Source organism: Astyanax mexicanus, chromosome 6 (assembly GCF_023375975.1).
Source record: "Astyanax mexicanus isolate ESR-SI-001 chromosome 6, AstMex3_surface, whole genome shotgun sequence".
NCBI lineage: Eukaryota > Metazoa > Chordata > Actinopteri > Characiformes > Acestrorhamphidae > Astyanax > Astyanax mexicanus.
Window position 1 is genome coordinate 23,297,771 of NC_064413.1, and position 22,252 is coordinate 23,320,022.

Below are 22,252 nucleotides of genomic sequence, written 5' to 3' on the forward strand. Positions count from 1 at the left end.
CTGCTTTAAAAACAGGCATGATTCTGTACTGGAAATCACACAACAAGTTCATATTCATAAAGTTTTAAGAGATCAGAAATCAATATTTAGTGGAATAATCCTGGTTTTTAATCACAGTTTTAATGCATCTTGGCATGTTCTCCTCCACCAGTCTTACACACATTTTTGCCACTCCTGGTGCAAAAATTCAAGCAGTTCAGCTTGGTTTGATGGTCCATCTTCTTCTTAATTATATATTCCAGAGGTTTTCAATTGGGTAAAATCAAAGCAACTCATCATTTTTAAGTGTGTGTGTTTTATATACCCAGTCGTGAGTTTTTTTTTTAAATATCTAGTTTTCTAAATTTCGTGTTATGCTATTTTGAGAGTTAAACGTGGGTCCATATGATTCACTGGGTAAAAATACTGTAGTGTCACTCTGTTTCTTGTAAATCATTTTGTACCACCTTTTGCTCTCAGTCTAACAACTATTATTTGAGAAACGCAAGTGAAACAGAATGTTCTTTTTAAAGGTTTTCTTATAAAACACAAAAGTAGACGTTACACTAGACTATCTGCCCAATAACCTGCAAGCAGCAGAAATGACATATTACTGACATAAGCCAAAAATACAGAAAGAACATTAAAAATGTATTAATAAATTGTGCATTTTAGAAACAAAAACCTTTATAAATGTTTTTAAATGATCTTTACCATATTTTAACTACATTATTACACTATAAGTGAACTAACCCTTAGCTGGCTCTTACAAATATGTTATTTAAAATTGAAGTTTCTTTTCTGTGCTGTTTACTTACCGTATTATACCGTATCGGACTATAAGGCGCACTTAAAAACTTTTAATTTTCACAAAAATTGACAGTGCATCTTATAATACGGTGCGCCTTTTGTATGGATTTTACCCGTCAGGTTGTAAGGAGCAGTAAACACACACTCCGTGCAGCGTTATAGAGAGTTTCAGTGCTATACAGAGTCCAGAGCCGTGCAGCTCCGAGGCTGGAGCAGCAATAGCATTAGCTAGCTTATTCACTGTTCAGAGATCAGTATTATCTAAAGTAAACACACACTCCGTGCAGAGCCGTGCAGCTCCGTGGCTGGAGCAGCAATAGCATTAGCTAGATGCTAACCGCTTAGCTAGCTAGCTTTTTCACTGTTCAGAGATCAGTATTATCTAAATTTTACCCGTCAGGTGTAAGGAGCAGTAAACACACACTCCGTGCAGAGCCGTGCCGCTCCGAGGCTGGAGCAGCAATAGCATTAGCTAGATGCTAACCGCTTAGCTAGCTAGCTTTTTCACTGTTCAGAGATCAGTATTATCTAAATTTAGTACTTTTAATACTGCTGGAGCAGTATTATTAGAGTTAGATGCTAATCGCTAAGCGTTCACCGTTCAGAGGTGAGTTATCAGCCTATAAGTCTGTGCTGCTTTGCCTGGCTAGCATTAGCTAGATGCTAAGCGCTAACTCTCTCAGAGGTGAGTTTTATCAGCCTGTAATCTGCTTGTTTACCGTGTTAAAACAAGCTACGGGGGACGAATCGCTAGCTAATATCTCACTGTCTTACCAGAACACGCAGGATTACTCAGTGTAACGCTGTCGTTTAAGTTTGGGTTAACTTTACTAGTTTAGGTGACTAGCTAGCGTGCTAGCGGATAGCTATGCTAACGCTGGTGCAGCAAGCCTTAGTGGACATCTGGAAATCTAAGCTTACTGTAAATAAACTGAAGCACGTTACTCACCCAAATAAACAGTTTTCAGGAGAGGAATCTGTGTAGATTAATATCCAGCACTCGTTTGACTTTGAAAGAGCTAACGTTAGATTTGTATACTGAGACGCTCCACCGGCAAGAGACCACCCCCGGTGGGGGAAGGGAAACATGGCGCCACCCCTGTTCACTTTGATATAGGCACCCTTTCTAGTGTCACTTAACGCGCCTTATAATGCGATGCGCCCTATGTATGGAAAAATACCAGAAAATAGGCGTTCTTTGATAGTGCGTCTTATAATACGGTGCGCCTTATAGTCCGAAAAATACGGTACATAGGATTGGGTTGGATTGAAAGTCAAAATTAAAGACATCAGACAGTGTGAAGAAAATGTAGGCTTCACTTATATAACAAATAATTACACTTCTCTATTATAGACTGAGCTTAACAGCAAGAAATACAAATCATCACAGCATGCTGCTTTAAAGTGCAAACACACATGAATGAATACAAACAGCAAGAAGAATCAATAGGGAATTTGCACTGTTTATTATTTGGGTCATGAGCTTGCGAATGTGTTCTGTTGTACAAAGTGTAAATTCAGTGTAAGAAATCAGATTAACAAATATTTACAGTACATTTCAAGGTTAAATCAGATGGCATTTGGAATCAGGAGACTAGAACCAGCTTATTGTAGCACTGCACCATGCGTTTAACAGCAGTCTGAGAACGTATCGTAAAGGATCAGAATACCTGGTGCTCTTTATTTTGGGACTGAGACGACCCAAGGCAAAAGAAAGAAAACATGAAAGCAGGAAAAGACGAGAAACAGAGTTACACTGCTGAAGTTTCATTCACGTCCGACTAATTGGTACAAACACATTTGAATGGACAGCTTCAGTTAGAATAATTCAAAAACATATAGCAAATATAAATATGTACACACATCGTCATGGGTGTGCATTAGAAGAAGCCTTTAAACAGTTACCAAAAATTCCCCCTGAGGGTCGACAGTGTGAAAAGAAATCTTTCCAGAAAAAGTACAAGAAAGACTTTACAGATCCTGAATTACTGCTGAAAAGCCTATTTAATAAACCTACTTTCAAGAATTAGAACTCACTTAACACAAAAAAATGACACTCAAAGTATTCTAGCTACTTTAAATTACAACTCAAATAGCAATTTAAATTCATTTGAATCCATCCAAAGATTTTGGATATTTGACCTTGAGCTAAATGTGCAATACATCACAAAAATAAACATTATTTAAAAAAGAAAATCCTTTTGGCATTTGAAAATTCTGAATATATAATATATTATTTTTCCTTACAGACAGACCTAGATTTTCACAATAAATAAAGGTGATGAATCAGCAGGTACAGAGAAAATTATATATTTATATTTATATATATTTATATATATATATCATCTATACAAAATAGATACTAAAATAAGGAGCAGTTAGCACAAAGGGCCTCTCCCAGGATAAAAGTCAGCAGATGTAATCATATGCTGCAGCAGAGACTGAGACCTGCTTATCAAATGCTGTTCAGACTGTTGTGTTTGATATAAAAAGCACCTTTACTGTTACAACCCTCGTTATGAAAGCTGGCTGTGCTGTTTGTTACCTTTTGTGGTTGATTGATTGTCATTTCATTGAGTTTTCTTTTTTTCTGCAGGGAGGAGGAGATTACATGATTAAGAAGAGGAGGAAGAGGAGGAGAGGGACATGGAGGAAGAGGGTTCAGCCTGTGGGAGAATAGAGAGCTGCTGCTGGCTTATGGGTTAAGCTTACCTTTGCTTTTTACGTTTCAAGGCAGATTTGAAGGTTGTGACAGAAACTGGATCCTGAAAGGCAGAGGTGTGAACACTTCCTCTTTGAAGAGAGAGAGAGAGAGAGAGAGAGAGAGAGAGAGAGAGGGGGGGAGGTCCTTTTACCGGGTACCTTTATGTCTGAGTGGCTGGAAGGGGTGGAGAGAGGAGGAGGCTGGAATGCATCAATACAGTAGACATCTGTGTTCACATACAACTCAAGGGGGGGTCACACTTCATAGACTTCATGTATTAGTATCGCTGCTTGCTGATTGGCTGTCCTCAGCGTGCTTGAACATCAGGATGGAATTGTAGATTTTGAGGGCGGGGCCGAGCTTAACACTCATGATCTTCACGATGTCTCGCTGCGTCAGAAGAAGGAATGCCTTGCCGTCGATTTGCTGCAAAAGAGGAAAAGCAGAGCATAAACAAAAAAACACGCCTTAATATTTAAAAAACTGAGAACACTTTATAATAAGGGTTAAAACAATAATACATATTTGTTAAATGGTTAAGTAATGTCTCAATTTATGATTAATTCACACTAGTTAAGACATTATTAAACACACAAATGTTTTTACTAATGTATTAACCCTACTTTTGGAGAGGTTGTGGGTCCCTGTTGATACATGAAAAGGTAACACTTTAAAATAAGACTAATCTTTATAAAGGGTTTCTGAATGGTTTATAAATGAGTTTATTAATGGTTATTAATTAGGTTGCAAATACTTTAAAACCCTTTAATAAGCAGTAGAAATGGCAACAGTGAGCTGATATATACTGTCAAACCTCAGATCTGTCCAGATACTGATTTTACTTTGTGTTTTCCATCAATCAGCATTATACCCGTCATATTAATATATTTCTAAGTATGTTTAACTATTTACCATAAATGAAATGACTAAGTTGCCACTGTTGCTTTTTTAATTGATGTGTTTTAACTGCTTATCAATTGTTTTTAAGGCATTTTCAACCTAATCAATATAAAGTAATAATCTAATGTATAAACCATTTATAACACTTTATAAAGGTAGTCTTATTTTTAAGTGGTACCTATGAATAAAAATGTATGAATAAAAAATTAGGAACCACTGATTCAGCATTGTTACATTGTTATGCCTTAACAACTCACAAAACAGTGTTTTAGCAAGTAAATGAAAACAAAATAGCCACATATGTACAGTACTGTGCAAAAGTTTTAGGCAGCCAAGCAAATTACACTAATTTATCATTTATCTCAGCAAAAAACAGTGAGATTTTGCCTAAAAAAAGCACCACATATGATACAGATACAACAGATACAAATAAACATACATAAATACAGTAAGAAGTAACTAGAAATAACACTACTAAACTCAGGTGAGATTAGGAGATGTTTTAAGGAAAACGGTGCTGTAAAAGCTCTGCTTTTTGTAAATTTGCTGTTTGTATTTATTGTAATGCTGGTGTTTTACTGAGCTAATAAACACTTCACAGATAAGAAACTTTTTTTTTACTTAAAATTCCCACAGGTGTCTAAAAACAATTGCACAATACTGTACATTAACAATAAAATAACAAAAAGACAATCTAATAACCAAAAAGTATTTTGTAGCCTGAGAAGAACACCAGGTCAAAAAGGGTTAACTATTCAATTAATCAATTAGTCAATAATAAATTAATCAATTAGTCAATAAGTAATTAGTTAGAGACGTCCTGCCATAAGTACTGTTCATTTATGTACCCTTATTGTAAAGTGTTACCAATAAAACTAACATGAAATTCTGCTGTTGTATTTAGACTTGATAACATGCCTAATGTTGATGATCACTCAATTTCCCAATGGCTCTAGTCAGACAGAATTCAATTTCCAAGGGGGTCATGGGGTTATTTTATATTTCACAGGTGATTTTGTTGATTTAGTTTCTCTCTACACTGACCAGGTCTGTGTTTTTCTGTGTTGTCCTTTGAGAAAATAACAGGCAAAATTACCTACTGTCTATTCCTATCCAAAAACACATCTTTTACCAGGCAAATGCTTTTATGGTGTTTGAGGGGAAAAAATGCTGCTACCCTTAAGTTTAGTATCTGTGTATATCCTCTATGACAAATTAAAAACAATATAAGTGTGTGTATCAGGTATTGGCAACTGAAATATTTGCAGATAATCCCAAATTACAAATATAATCCGTAACAAAAAAAGTAAACGTTCATGAGAATTAGGTTATAGTCTGATTCGTCTATTGTCTATTCCGAATTCTGTGAAATTAACAAGCCAACTTAATTACAGGATGCAGCATCTAAAGGCTGCAATGATATAATCGACAATCACAATTAGGACTACAAATGTAATTGTCGATAAATCGTTAATTTGTAACAGTCCTCCATTACACAAAATACTGGGGACAGAACCACAATGGGAGATGGGTAAATAGCTCACTCACAGTTTACACCTAAATTAATCAGTAGTTTCCACGTTTAAACAGCATCTGAATATTTAAATGCCTTTTAAATCTCATGTTAGAGATGCAGGCAAGGCAGAAATGATCGCTGACTAATCGAAAAAATGATCAGATTAGTCGACTACCAAAATAATTATTAGTTGCAGCCCTAATTGTAAATCATCCTGGGCATCTCACAGTATTTAAACTGTTATGATAACTGATGTCTAATATTGTGAGGTCATGACTGTATAAAATGAATGAATGTGTGAACTTGGTTTGAAATGTTACAAAAAAAAAGAAAATGCAAGCAGCATTGTGCAAAAAAATAATAAATAAATACATAAATAAATACCAGCCTAGAAATCCAGAACTGCATCTCTAAAATATAAGGATTCCAAATTAGAGCAGCTATCATAAAGCATCTCTCTCTGGATTCTACAATATGTAGCAAATCAAACATCTGCAGTGTAAGGGAATGCACAGCACTTCCTGCATACTAATCTTCAGTGTGGTTACTGTCTTAATGGGTTGTGATCAAAAATACTCTTCTTCCCACAGTTCTAACAAATGCTGCCAGCTGTATTATAAAAGAGAAAAAGCCCTATTCTCTACACCGTCCCCGAGAGATTAATGCTGCGAGTGTGCAGTGGCAAAGGGCTAGCCTGTGTCTGTTCCACTTCATTAAGTTAAGCACACTGCAGGAGAGAGAGAGAGAGAGAAACTGCCCCACCACCACCTGAAGGAACAGACCATCAGAAAACCATCTGCACAGCTCCTGATCTCCAGCCTCACTGAGTGTGGATGAATGTAGTTGAATGCAATCAAATAATTAAAGAAATGTTCAAAAGTCTGGTGTATAAAAGCCTTTCCTGAGAAGCTGATAAGATAATCCAAACTAATTACACTAACCAATGACTTATTCTTAGGGTTGCCAATGATAACGCAATAAAAAGCAAATTAATCATTGTACAGTCCTACTTTTACAAAGCCTGATGGCATATTAGTGATTTTATTCAGAGCTGTAAACACTGCGTCGTCACTGTCAAGTTCAAAAGGTAAAAAAAAAAAATAAATAAGCAAAAGGTAAAATAACATTTTAACTGAGTCACATGAAATAAATATATTCATATATTTAATTAAATTTTGGCAAATTAATTTTATTATTTTATTTACATTTAAATATCCACTATAAAACACTTAAGTCTTAATAGGAAAACGAGTGATTAATTGCGATTAATCACAGAAAGTTTTTGTGATAATAAAACAAACAATTAAATTGTATTAATCTATTGACACCACTACTTTTTATACAAAAATATATATATGGACAAGGCTATTATTTTTTGCTCACTTTGATATATCCTACCTTCTGTACTTGCATGCTGCCTACTTATACTATTATAATATCATATTTTCATTGCCGAAATGCTTCAAAAATAATTATCACATTCATTTTTGGGATAATATATATTGTCCAAAAAATAGTGGTGGTGTGTGTCGATTAAAAAAATGAATTCAATTAATGACAATAGCATTCTGTAATTACAATTACACTTTCTTTATTAAGACTAAGCTTTTGATAATGGGTATTTAAATGTGAATAAAGAATCAGTGTTAGAAACACTCAATTTGTTGATCTCTTAAAAAATAATAAATTTATTAAATCACAACAATATTCTGTAACTAACTCGTGGATAAAACTTAACTGTATTTTTGGGAAGGGGAATGGTGTAGTGTGATTTACACCTGGCAAACTAGTTACATTATTAACTGTATTCTAATATAATATATAAAATATTGTAATGTTAGTAAGTTTATAAGAGCGTAATGGAGATAATGAACGCTAGTGTAGCTCTATAATTCCACAATCAACAGCTTAAAAAAAGAGAACTGTATCAGTGAGCGAGAGAGAGCATACATTTTAGCATAAATTAAAGGTAACTTACCATCTGAAATCAACAGTTAGCGTTGCTGTGTCGCATCGCTATTTTGTCATGTAATTATCGTGCTAATTTTTTAAAGCAAATTAAAGTTTCTGGATTAACTGCATGTGTTAACACATTAATATTGACAGCCCTAATAGTTATGATGACATGCCTGGATATGTCTGCAGTAAAAGCGGGACAACTTGATATTGTTGTCCTTGGTGGTTTAAGAAGAAATGTTTTGGACATATTATGTTTTAGTACGTCATAAGCTTAAGAATAAACTGCCCCTGCTGCAGAAGAGAGTTCAGCACAGTGACGTCTGCGCAGCGCCGGCTACCTCTTTCTTCCCTGAGGCTTTAAGAGAGGGAGAACAAAGGTGAACTTAAAGTCATGTCACTTCAGCTTACCTCCTCTCTGAACTGCTTGGCTTGTTCTTCACAGCCTGGGAGAGAATGGATGAAGTCAGCCACCTAGACACAAACGAAGCCATACAGAAAATCATTTATCGTAATCTCTCTCTGACATCTTTCAAACCACCAGAGGCTGTTTTTATAAGAGATACACTTGTTTTAAATAGCTGAGCTGACTTAGTAAATGAGTCACGCATGAGTCAGAATTAAAGCATCATTTAAACAGAGATGAAAGAGTAACATCTTATTTAAACTGTGTACAAAAGAGTCATGACATGTTCAAGGCCAAAGTATCAAAAATGCTGCCATTCTGAGGCTGAAGTAAACCTAATGCGTTCCAGAATATTAAGTCATGCTTTAAATCATAATCATTTATTCTTTTTCAGAGCACAGATGAAACTAGTCAACAACAGTTTAAGAAAAACAGGACAAAAGAAGGAATAGAAATAAAAGAGTAAAGCAGAAAGAGCATTAGGGAGGAAAAGCATGACAGTGAATTTACAAAACAGGTAAATGTGAATGTGATTGAAGATGAAAAGGACTATGAGAAGACAGTATAGATAGATACGCTGGAAAAACTGAATGCAGTTGAAACACAACTTAAGCTTTGGTAAAGTGATGAATGTAGATATGTTAATTGGTTCATTTTACTGAAATTGACAGTCCTTCCCAGTTGAAAGATTGTGACACACTGTAGTTTGGATACAAGGGAATGCAAGCAAACCTGGATAATTTCATGATGAAACCTGGACAATTTATTGAGCCCTATTTTAGCGATCTATAGATGAGCACTCAGCCGCACAGAGTGCAGCTTGATGTAGGGTGTGACAGTGTGTCTTTGCTATCATAACAGCGTGAAAAGTACATCTGGCACATTTCTCCTTTCTGTCACTTGACTTCCCTCTATTGGACGCAAGTTTTTAAAGGTCTCCTTTTACTAAAATCCACATTTTCTTCTTCTTTGTAAAATACAATGTGTCTCTGTGAGTTGTATATGATGCTGCACAAACTCTGAAACTCTTACTCAACCTCCATTGTCTGCAGTAAATTCAGAAAAATGAGTGTATCAGAAAACGCATCCGTGTCTACGTCAATCTGTGAATTAGTATTTATAGCCTCGCCCACCTTGACCGCCCACAGGCAGCGCTGAAGCCACGTAGCCAGGCACATCTCGTTAGATAAAAGCCAACAGCGTTAGGAACAACATTCGTTTGCAGTTTGTTCCTGTGTTACGGTTATTTGTGAAAATAACACATTAGTGATATATGCTTTGCCCAGTAATTCAGAGGTAAGGAACAAATGCTAAGAATTTATCTATGGAACACCACCAGCCAATCACAATTGAGAGAGATAGGTGTGTATGTTTAAAACATACAACATTCCAACATTCAGATCAGTTATTTAGATCAGAGTCATTCTTATCTAAGCATTTATAAGTGGGATTTCATTCGACCAAATTAGTTTTTGATTGTTTAAAAAAAAATCGGTTTAAAAATAATGCAGGATGAGATTTTACAAAAGCTGTGTAAATGCAGGAACATCTGCACTACTCTACACCTCCGATAATATCTTATATCATGCTTATAGTTTGAGACAGTGTGATGGTCTGTAGCTAGCAGACTACAGAGAAAATAACCTAACAATCATACTTTTTTTTTTTGAGATTTTTAAATGGAGCACTGAAATTGTGCTGCTCTTCACACATCAGATTTGTAAAGTTCAAATATAAATGATTTAAGAAGCTTTGAGGAAACGTGTGTACTGATTAATATTTGGCCAGCGTGCTCAGTCTAAGCCCAGTAGTCCAACAGATCAATACCGTTCCCAGTTTAGCACAGTCTTGCCTCGGGCCCTAATCCATCCATTCATATGAACCTGAACAAACCCTCCAATATATATTAGCTCACTGGGGCTAAGCAGCCAGTGTGTAAAGCAGGCCTGGTTGCTCATGGCGTTACGACACTAATAGGTTGGGGAATAGCGCAAATTAAAGCCAATGTTCAAAGATGTTGTAACAGCTCAGAAGTCTTCCGGCAGAGCTTATAACGAGACCATAGGGGCCAGTAGCACACAGCTCAGCCGCCAGAGCCTCCAGCAGAGCAGCAAGAGCCAGAGTGCACTGGCAAAGTGCCTGCTCCGAACTGAGCTGCAGAATTTCAATACCATCAACCACACGCCGTCTAACCTTCATTCTGACTGACAAAAAGAAGACCAGGAAAAAAAATGACAGGAATGTGTTTTGGTGATACAGTCTGCATAAAACTCAGCAAAAAGAAGACTCACTCCAGTCCTGTACAGGATGGAGAAATGCTGGAGTTATATAAGCAGAAGAAGTGCAATTAGAGTCTGCCCATTAATAATGGCAAGACATATTATGTTGTAGCACTAGCAGCGCAGGCTGGGTTAGCTCTGATAATGAAGATGTATGCCCAGCTTGCTAATGAACCTTGATGGAGGTTTGGAGCTCATCTGTGAGAATCAGTATTCAGGAGATTCCATTAAGATTCAGACCAACAGAAAAGGAGAAGAAAAGAAGTGTGGTGAAGGTTAATAGCAAGTCAGTTGTGACCACAGAAAAAACGTGATTAAAAATGCTTCTGAGAAAGACTGTTAAACTCCTTATAACAAGCTTATGCTGTACATCCCTCCACCAACGATGCATTTCTCACAATCAACAACTGCTTTCCTGGAATTGATGGAGATTATAGCAATAGGCTAACTAATTGGCCCGATGCATTAGTTGTTTCATCGATCGCTGCCAAATGGACTTGAAGTGTTTAGGCAATTTCAGAGGCTAAAATTAACCTGACATGCTAAAAGCTAAAACAACACCATCAGAGTGGAAGTACACATTTCCTCTTAACAAATGCTAAGAAGTCTGACAGACGTTAATTGAGCTGCTGCCCTGAGTGTCGAGTTTCAGCTTGAAAGATCAACTGCTTGGCCACGTAGAGGAGAAGTTCTTCCCAAAGAGGATTGAAGGCTGTTGTATGGACATGCATATCAATACAATTTTATTCATTCTGGAACTGATGAACATTTCCCTAGTTGCAGCTAAAGATGTAATCACACAGGCAATCTCTACTGTACTAAAGCAAGTTTCCACCCAAAGCCTTTTTTATTAAGTAGCATCCTTGCTCTGAATCACACCGGAGCACGATACAGTGAACTTTGTTCAGTTACACTCTAGCATTGTGCACATCCAGTGTGACTGCCAACAGTGTGAACTTAAAGTAAATAATGCTGCCTCAGTAAAAATCACGAGCAGTGCAATTAACAGAACACTGATGTGTTGCATAATCAATAACTCAATCATACACAGGAGAGGCTTGTGTATCAGTGTGCCGAAACCTACTCCTAATAAGCCACAAAATAAAAAATACTAAGAAATCTGTTACTTGCCTAATTTGGACTGTGCACGTTTATTTATTCATGATGGTCATTTAGTAATAGGCTAAATATAAAAAAATATATAGAATGAGAGAAAAAGTGAGGAAAAACAAAAAAAAAGGTCAGAGAGTATTCCAGGATTGCGATGCTTCAGTTTGTAATGTACAGTACAGAACTTTACACTTATCGTAGCTTATACTATGGCATTTAACCAGGGGTCATAAATAAGGAAAAGGCTATTGTTATTGTTGTTAGTAGAGCTGGGCGATATGGCCGTAAAATAATACCACAATATTTCAGGTAATGAGGTAACCGAATGGCCTCCATCCACATGGCTGGGCATGTGCTTTTAAACGCACTTGTCGAAAGCTGTGCACCTCAGTCCAGCAGGGTTTTGCGCAGATATTTCCAGTTACAGCTGAATTCACTCTTTTAATCCCAGAACCCAAACGCTCTTATTTACCTTTTAAAAAGCCATTTAAAAGCCATTTGAGTGCTCGGCGCTGACACAGCTCTTGATTAGTCCGGACGTGAGACAGCGCACAGGTGGAGGCTGGGCTGGTGACGTCATGGGCCCTGAATTGTTTAATATTTTAACATTTTCCAATATCGTGTAGCCCTACTCCAAACAACAAAAAGTTGTACTTGGATGGCCAATATGGCCCTGAAATATTATCACAATATTTCATGATTTTTTTGCAATAACAATACTAAACAATGTTTGTGATATTATTGCATATGATATGATATGGCACACTCCTAATTTGTAGCGTAAATAAAATAGAACCAAGAAAAAAAAAATTGTGAATGGAGAAATAAATTAAATACTAACCCTGTCATCAACTGGAATATATAGCACCTTTAGCAATTTTCAGATGATGCAGATTGGGTTGTTTAAAAGTTAGATTCACCACTTCGGGTGAAGTTTTGTGCATGTGCATTCCAAGGGGTCTGCAATAGGTGGCCCGCATGCGTGAAACATCTGGCCCGTGAGGTTGTTATAATGAACGATAATGAAAAAAAAAAATAATAATAATTAATGCGATTCTGATGACTCGTGTTCGATCCCTACTTGAGGAGCGGTGTGTTTATTTACCGTATTTTTCGGACTATAAGGCGCACCGTATTATAAGACGCACTATCAAAGAACGCCTATTTTCTGGTATTTTTCCATACATAGGGCGCATCGCATTATAAGGCGCGTTAAGTGACACTAGAAAGGGTGCCTATATCAAAGTGAACAGGGGTGGCTCCATGTTTCCCTTCCCCGTCTCAGTATACAAATCTAGCTCTTTCAAAGTCAAACGAGTGCTGGATATTAATCTACACAGATTCCTCTCCTGAAAACTGTTTATTTGGGTGAGTAACGTGCTTCAGTTTATTTACAGTAAGCTTAGATTTCCAGATGTCCACTAAGGCTTGCTGCACCAGCGTTAGCATAGCTATCCGCTAGCACGCTAGCTAGTCCCCTAAACTAGTAAAGTTAACCCAAACTTAAACGACAGCGTTACACTGAGTAATCCTGCGTGTTCTGGTAAGACAGTGAGATATTAGCTAGCGATTCGTCCCCCGTAGCTTGTTTTAACACTGTAAACAAGCAGATTACAGGCTGATAAAACTCACCTCTGAGAGAGTTAGCGCTTAGCATCTAGCTAATGCTAGCCAGGCAAAGCAGCACAGACTTACAGGCTGATAACTCACCTCTGAATGGTGAACGCTTAGCGATTAGCATCTAACTCTAATAATACTGCTCCAGCAGTATTAAAAGTACTAAATTTAGATAATACTGATCTCTGAACAGTGAAAAAGCTAGCTAGCTTAGCGAGTAGCATCTAGCTAATGCTATTGCTGCTCCAGCCACGGAGCTGCACGGCTCTGCACAGAGTGTGTGTTTACTTTAGATAATTTAGATAATACTGATCTCTGAACAGTGAATAAGCTAGCTAATGCTATTGCTGCTCAGCCTCGGAGCTGCACGGCTCTGGACTCTGTATAGCACTGAAACTCTCTATAACGCTGCACCGAGTGTGTGTTTACTGCTCCTTACAACCTGACGGGTAAAATCCATACAAAAGGCGCACCGTATTATAAGACGCACTGTCAATTTTTGTGAAAATTGAAAGTTTTTAAGTGCGCCTTATAGTCCGAAAAATACGGTATTTATTTTTACTTTCTTTTTGAGTTAGATTTTTTTTGTGGCCCGCCATGCAATGGTTTGGAAAATATTTGGCCCGCGGCCAGAACTAATTACCGACCCCTGACTTACGTCAACACAAAAAGCCATGTTGTAAAAAATGTGCTCATGTCTGAAATGTTAAACCCAGCATTTAAGGGAAGTGATGTTGGGGCATGGTAAGAGGGAACCAAGTGAGCACAGATTGTAATAAGTATTGACAGAATGAGAATTTCAAATTCATAAGTTCATAAATTTTGTTTATATAAATATCTGACCATTACAACAGACAAACTAGCGTCTGTGTTTAATTTTATAGCTTCAGTACAAACGCACACACAACCTTTCTGCTTCAAGGCTAAAAGCAAACAGACTCAATTTATCCGTTTTAAACTTTACAAGATCAGACAAGCTTACAAGTTTAAACAGGCTAGAGAAGCAATTAACATCAAGTGTAATAATGTTCTGAACTGGATCTGTCAGTAAAGAAATCAGAATGAAGGAAGTTTTTCACCATAAATAGAAAAACATCAAAACACATATGGCAAATCAACATGATCTGTCTGAACATCAACACTAAACTCCAAAATGAACATTTCTCCACCTCCCTTCTTTTGAAGCTCATCAGAAACATCTCTTTTGGCTCCAATTCCTCTCCCTGAGCTAGTTTTCCATCTAAAACACAAACACACCTCCCTGCTCTCAGCTGCTTTGGAGTCTGTGCAGTAACTTCACACTAAACCCAAAACGCTCCCGAATGCTGTCTTTCACCAAGCATTACCGTCAGCCCACAGTAAAGTGCTGCTCAGGAGAGGAGCACCCGCTGTGTGGAGAGAGCAGATCCCTTTTCTTACAGATGAACATTTATAGCTTATACCAAAACGCTACCTGTCTGAGGACCCACACACACTCCTGAGTACAGAACATACACATTCCTGTAGATTTAGAGTAAATACTGCATGATTATTCTGAAGATTAGTACATGTTTGGGGTGTAATGGTTCACAAACGTCATGTTTTGCATGTGCTTATATTAGAAATACTGGTTTAGGTTCAAATGTTTTAAATACGAAATCTAAAAACAGTGAGATTAAACAGTAAAGAGAGATCAAAATGAGTGTATGACTCGATTTCTCTCAGCAGAACAGTTTGGTATAATTACGTAACTGCTGTCTGCTTTTTTGGTAAAGTATAGTGTGAAGTATAAACTCGCTCTCACATTGCATGCGGTAGCCGCACCGCTGTATGCTGTGATTCCCATTGGGTTCAATTGTTTCCCCAGCGCCATAGCAGTCTGATATTGGCGCTGAGCATAGTGGAATGTGTTGCATTTTTTTACAACCATAATAAAGTATAACTGAGCCTTTTCTTAAAAACAAGCAGTGGAGAAAAGTCAACAATTTAAATTTCAATCATATGGAGTGGTATAAAGTTATCCAAAAGCAGTGTGTAAGACTGGTGGAGGAGAACATGTCAATATGCATGAAAACTGTGATTAAATCCAGGGTTACTCCACCAAATATTAATTTCTGAACTTAAAACGTTTTCATTGCATTATTTGAGGTCTAAAAGGTCTTCATCTTTTTCGTTAATTTGACCATTTCTCATTTTCTGCTAATAAATGCTCTAAATTACTATTTTTTTATGTGGAATTTGGGAAAAAAAATATTGGTTCATTTTCAAACATATACCTATAAATAGCAAAATCAGATAAACAGATTTAGAAACTAAAGTGGTCTATTAACTTTTTTCCAGAGCTGTATTTGTCTGTTATTAAAATGTGTCTGTTAATCCGAAAAATGTAAGTGTGACAAAGCAAAAACAAAATAAATACTTTTTTTTCACAGCACTGCATATTAGGCAAAAGGAAAAACTGCCGATTCCTAGTTGATATAAGCCATAATAAATTGAAAGACAATAGTAACTGAACATCTTCATGAACAGTTAAGATTTCTGTTTTCTGATCCTCTCAGCATGAGCAGTAAGACTTGCATCTGTTTACTATGCGTAAACAAACAGCAATATGAGCAAATCACCTGATGTTGTTGAGGACCTGATGTTTACTCGGCTTCAGCACATGCTGTGTATGTTTACCACTCTTCCCCCCTCATCGACTCACTGCACGGGGTCAGAGTTTGAGCTATATCTGGTTACTATGGCAAAGAATCTCTATCCAGCCTCTTTCTCTGGCTGTGGTCTTCTTTCTGTTAGCTGTAGATTATCACTCAGAAGAGATTTACTGCAGAGTGCTTCTGCTTTATTGTGGAAGCATCATGTCTTCAGAGGTGGGTTTATGTTTTGTGATTAAAAAGGCTGCATGTTCAGGAAACACCGGAGCCCTTTCCAGTAACTAATGATCATCATTTACTAAATGTGGATCTGCAGGAGCACCCCACGCAGCCAGGCTGCTCGGGGATGCCGTGACAGCCGAGGAGCCAAACATAGAACTGATCTAAATGGGGATCACTATACAGAGGAGTCTTTATTGGGCATGTAATTATAGTCTAAAGCTAAACCTGAATTCAGCCGGAGAGCATTTTCCAGGTCTGATCCAACTCATCTGGGCCTGGTAAATAAATTCTGTCCTGTTCAATCCTGACCTGAAGACAACCACCACTCACTTAATACATGTGTCTGGTAATAGAAAGTTATGTATAGATTTATAGATAAGTGTCTGGATATCAAGGGAGTTCAAAATATTCACATTCATTACTCAGGCAGATGTATACTAGGGTTTAAAATACTTCTGAAATTGGTTCTGAGTGGTTCGACGGGCTATGTGCTGCCACTATGATTAGGAGATTGCCGGTTCGAATCCTGTTTATGTAGCTTGCCATGGTGATGTTGATCAGAACAAGTGGTCTATGAGCTGATGTATCGGAACCGAGTTGCTGCTCTTTCCTCCCAGCACGCTGTGATACTACTCGGCAAGTTTGAAAAGAGAGAGTGGCTGTCTTCACATGTATCGGAGGAAGCATGTGTTAGTCTTCACCCTCCTGGTGTGTTGAGGAATCACTAGTGATAGGGGGTGTCCTAATGAGTGGGTTAAGTAAGTGGCCTTGTAAATCGGGGATAAAAAAAAAATACTTCTGTAGAAGTTTGAGTATCAACTCAAGCCCTCCCTCCCCATTTTTATGTTGAAAAATGTGGAAAGCATTAGGCTTCCTGTTTCAGCTGCATATCTGCCCATTAAATAATAATAATACATTTTAGTACAATGCAAGTATATTAAAGAAGCTCAGTTGGTTGGAGACCCTGCATGCATCATCTTAATACTAGGCTACATACGTCTGCTATGTTCTTACTGGAGTGTTAGCTGTGTCACGTATAAACCAATAGGGTGGCAGAATGGTATATGTTAATACTCCTCATCAAGCCACAATCAAATTCTAATCAAACTCTATCTGGATGTAGCTTTTTGAATAAGGTTTTTTAAATTAGCAGGAATGAAAACAAGCTGAAGTAAAATAGGAGTAACAAGGCTGTTTTTAAAATGTACAGATAATTGTGTGAAAATGTAAAGAGTAGAAATAAAAAGTCATATGAAAAATAAATGACTCCAGTAAAGAATAGATGGCCAATACTTCTACTTATTAATGTAATAAAGTATTTAAACTTCATTACTTGACACCACTGCTTGCTATATAGCCGTGTAGCGACACTGTTCCTCAGACTAACAAAAAAAAAACACAATTAGAACTATAGCTATAGAAAAAAATAGCAGAAAGCAAAGTACACAGAGAAACTAAAATAAAAGAGGTTTATAAGAGCTAAGGAGTGTCTAGTCATGATTACCTAACACAGAAGGCAAAAAAACATGGCTGAATTGATGTGAAGGTCCACTACCTATGCATTTTTTACATCTGAAAAATGTAAACTCTGTGTAAAAGTGCCTGAGGATTGACTTCTCCAGAACAGACTGAACATTTTTAAGTAAGTAAAATAACGGTAGGGTTGAATGCAAGCCAAACGGCAATAAATGTGATAGGTGGGCAAACGGTACCTGAGCTAAGCTTGACCGATCTTTGAGAAACATTCTTTCGAGAAGCAGACAAAAAGTTTTGCAAAAAAATATATAAAAAATAATTAATTAATACATCAATTTATTAGTTTGGTTGTTAAGTACGTGGGCTGGAGTAGCATTAGCATTAGCCGCTAATCGCTATTTCCCTGTTCAGAGGTGAGTATTATCAGCCTGTAGCCTGCTGCTTACCCCGGCTAGCACTGCTGGAGCAGCATTAGCATTAGCCGCTAACTGTGCTGAGCGCTAGCTCTTTAGCCATTCAGAGGTGAGTATTATCAGCCTGTGGCATGCTGCTAACCCCGGATAGCACTACTGGAGCAGCATTAGCCGCTAACCACAGTGCTAGCTCTTTCGTTATTCAGAGGTGAGTATATCAGACTGTAGTCTGTGCTTTTGCCGTGTTAAAACAAGCTACATGGGACCAACCGCTAGCTTATATCACCCTGGCTTACCAGAGCACTCAGGGCTCCTCAGTGTAGTGCTGTCAGGCAATAATGCCGCTAATGATAATGCTAATGCTCCAGACTTAGTGCTATAAACAGAAGTGCTTTACTCACATAAATTAACAGTTTTCAGGAGAGAAATATGTGTAGATTAACATCCAGCACTTATTTGACTTTTTTACAAAATTATTACAATTTTGTTTACTTAACTTAGTTTTACTTAACTTAGTTACCTAACCTCCCACCCAACCACCACCCAGCGTTAAGACGTGCTGTATTAGAAGTTTCTTATATTGTTTCTTTAAATGCGCCTTATAATTTAGTGCGCCTTATGTGTGAAAATAGACCAGAAAATACACATTCATTGATGGCACGCCTGCTCTGCTCCCTGCTCTGCTCCCTGCTCTGCTCCCTACTACTCTGGTCTGCTGCTGTGCTGGTCTGCTGCTGTGCTGCTCTGCTGCTGAAAGCTTGCTTTAATCTTCAGCTTCTACACTTTTCTCTGTTTTCTTCTCTTTTACTCTCTTCACACTTACTAATCCACTTTTAGTCTGCTTCCTCTTTGCTCTACACACCTATTAATCCACTCTCAGTCTACTTTTATAGACTTTTTCCTCAGGTTTGCTGGATTAGCTGTTTGCTGCTGCAGTTTGTTTGTGTAAGTTTCTAATTTCAACTGAAACAAGGTGAGTGCTCTTTTTCTCCATGGCTTCTGCTCAGGTTTACACCTGTTTAGAGTGTGGCATGTATAGCTTAGATCCCTTATCCACCGATACTGGTAACAATAGTGGTATTTGTACTAAGTGTGAGATAGTTAGCTCCTTGGTGGATAAGGTGAATAAGTTAGAGCTGCACGTCCGGGGTTTAATAAGGGATAGACAGCAGGATTCACTGTTAGCAGCCCCGGGTGTCTCAGGGAGAGTTAGTACCCCCTCGACTCCGGCCTTAGAGCCCTCACAGCGGGGCGAATGGGTAACGTCTCGGCGGCATAGTCGAAAGGCTAAGGCTAATGCTACCGCAAAGGCCACAGCCAGCCCACCTAAACACCACGCTCCCCCAGTTCACGTGTCAAACAGGTTTGCCCCGCTCAGTGAAGCACCAACTGAGGAGCCTGTTAAAGGTACTCTGGTGATAGGAGACTCTATCGTCCGACACGTGAAATTAGCTACTCCTTTAGGGGCACCAGCGGCAACAGTTACTTGTTTACCGGGAGCCAGAGCACCGGACATTAGTGGCAACCTCAGGTTAGGGAATAGGAGATATTCGAGGGTAGTAATTCATGTAGGGGCCAATGATATTCGTCTGCGGCAGTCTGAAGTAACTAAGGCTAATATTAAAGAGGTGATTAAACAGGCCCAGACGCTGTCCGAGGAGGTAATCTGCTCTGGCCCCATCCCAATGAGGCGTGGTGATGAAGCTTACAGCAGGCTTTCTTCGCTGAACCGCTGGATGTCCAAGTGGTGTGCAGAAAATCATGTGGGCTTTATAGATAACTGGCTACACTTTGAGGGCAAGCCTGGTCTTTTAGGTAGGGATGGTGTCCACCCCACGCGGGAGGGTGCTGCCTTACTTTCATGCAGCATAGCTCATAGTCTTTTAGTTAGTCGGCAGAGTAGTATTAGAAGCTGCTGACAATCCAGAGCCGGGACCAGGCCGCAGACAGAGAGGCTTAACCAACCGTCTGCGAGCTGCAAAGAGACGTTACCTAGATACCAATGTATTCAGACTGTGTCTGTCCCCCGAGTCAAACAAAAACATCAAAAAACTAAAACAGTAAATCTAAATAACTTAACTTATATTAAACAATCATATCCAGACTGTAGTACTAACATTTCAAGCCTAAAGATTGGTTTACTTAATATTAGATCTCTGAATTCAAAAGCAGTTCTAGTGAATGAAATGATAACTGATCAGAAATTCGATGTTCTGTGTCTGACAGAAACCTGGATTAGGCCAAATGAATATGTAGCATTAAATGAAGCCACCCCTGCAGGCTATAATTATATACACAATCCGAGACTGTCCGGTAGAGGAGGTGGGGTCTGCATATTTTTCCAAAGTACCTTAGTTAGCAATCAGAAACACTATGAAAATTTTACTTCTTTTGAGCTTCTTTACACCAGTATAATTAATCCAGTTACAAAAAAGAATGCATTTTCTTTAATTAACATCTACAGACCACCAGGGCCCTATTTAGAATTTTTAAAAGAATTTAGTGATTTTGTCACAGACTTAGCAGTAAGTAATGATAAAGTGATTATAGTTGGAGACTTCAACATTCATTTCGAAAAATTGGATGATCCATTAAAAAAAGCATTCACATCGATTTTAGACTCAGTTGGTATTATTCAAAATATAACAGGACCTACTCATTACTGTAATCATACTCTGGATTTAGTTTTGACCCTGGGTGTGAGCATAGATAACCCGAATATTCGTTCTCAAACCTCCGCAATTTCAGATCATTACCTTATTTCATTTAAATTAAATCTCAGTCATAATATATGTACATCCCCTAGCTACTCTATAAAACGTTCAATTACGCCTTTTACAGCCCAACAATTTACACATAAGCTTCCAGATTTCTCAACTCTAATGTACTCTCCTATAGACCCAGTAGAACTAGACAAACTAACTGAAGGTTTAGAAAATACCTTTCGCTCTACCTTAGATGTTGTAGCACCCCTTAAACACAAAATAGAGAGACAGAAAAAGCTCGCACCGTGGTACAATGATCAAACTCGTACCTTAAAGCAGTTAGTACGAAATTTAGAGCGTAAATATCGATCAACTAAACTGGAAGTGTTTCACTCTGCGTGGAAAGACAGTCTTGTTAAATATAGAAAAGAACTAAATAAAGCCCGCTCAGCGTATCTGGCCTCACAGATCGAGATAAATAAAAATAATCCTAGAGTTCTCTTTAGTGTTATTTCCAAATTAACTAAAAACCAGGCAGGTACTGAACCTCAGATTCCAGCCATTTACACCAGCAACGATTTTATGGACTTCTTCAATAGTAAAATTGAAAACATTCGGGATAAAATTAAACAGATAAATATTACATCCTCTCTGTCATCTGGTCTGGCTGATCTAGAACAAAACCCTGTTACTGAAGTTAGGTTGGAAGTCTTTAACCCACTTCCACAGCTAGAACTAGAGAAAATTATCTCCTCTTCAAACAGCACAACCTGCACACTTGATGCTGTTCCCACAAAATTATTAAAACAGGTACTGCCAGATATAATTAAACCTCTGTTAATGATAGTAAACTCATCGCTCACCCTGGGCCATGTACCCAAAGCCTTTAAAACTGCTGTAATTAAACCTCTGATCAAGAAACCAAATCTTGATCCTAGTGTACTGTCTAACTATAGACCTATTTCAAACTTACCCTTTATTTCTAAGATTTTAGAAAAAGCTGTAGCAACAACTTTGCTCTTACCTGCAAAGAAACCAGATCTATGAAAAATTTCAATCTGGATTTAGGCCTTATCATAGCACTGAGACAGCTTTAGTTAGAATAACAAACGATCTACTTATAGCCGCCGACCAAGGCTGTGTTTCCTTACTCGTACTTCTCGATCTGAGCGCAGCCTTTGATACAATAGATCATACTATCCTTTTAGAAAGACTAGAGAACATGGTCGGTGTAACCGGAACTGCCTTAGCATGGTTTAAATCGTACTTAACCGATCGCTATCAGTTTGTGAGGATAAATGATATGTCTTCCAGTTATACCAAGGTAAGATATGGAATTCCACAAGGCTCTATATTAGGACCGTTATTATTTACATTATATATGCTCCCACTGGGCAAAGTTATTAGAAAACACAATGTGAATTCTCATTGTTATGCGGATGACACGCAGCTCTTCATATCAGCCAAACCTGATGACAGAGTGAGATTAAAGAAAATCGAGGATTGTGTAGAAGATGTAAAATCAT

The 22,252-nt window shown here is 37.9% G+C and overlaps 1 protein-coding gene across 4 annotated transcripts in view; it reads right to left on the reverse strand.

The window, feature by feature from the left end:
• Positions 1-2,232: 2,232 nt before the first annotated feature.
• LOC103026439 (L3MBTL4, histone methyl-lysine binding protein) overlaps positions 2,233-22,252 on the reverse strand; it is a 162,655-nt gene continuing 142,635 nt past the window's right edge. For all 4 annotated transcript variants that reach the window (XM_049480331.1, XM_022673370.2, XM_049480330.1 and 1 more), the window contains 2 exons: positions 8,277-8,339; positions 2,233-3,919 (listed from right to left, as the gene is read on the reverse strand). In XM_049480331.1, the coding sequence (XP_049336288.1) occupies positions 3,764-3,919; positions 8,277-8,339 (219 nt within the window). In that variant the 3' untranslated portion in view covers positions 2,233-3,763. The remainder of the gene's footprint in view (positions 3,920-8,276; positions 8,340-22,252) is intronic.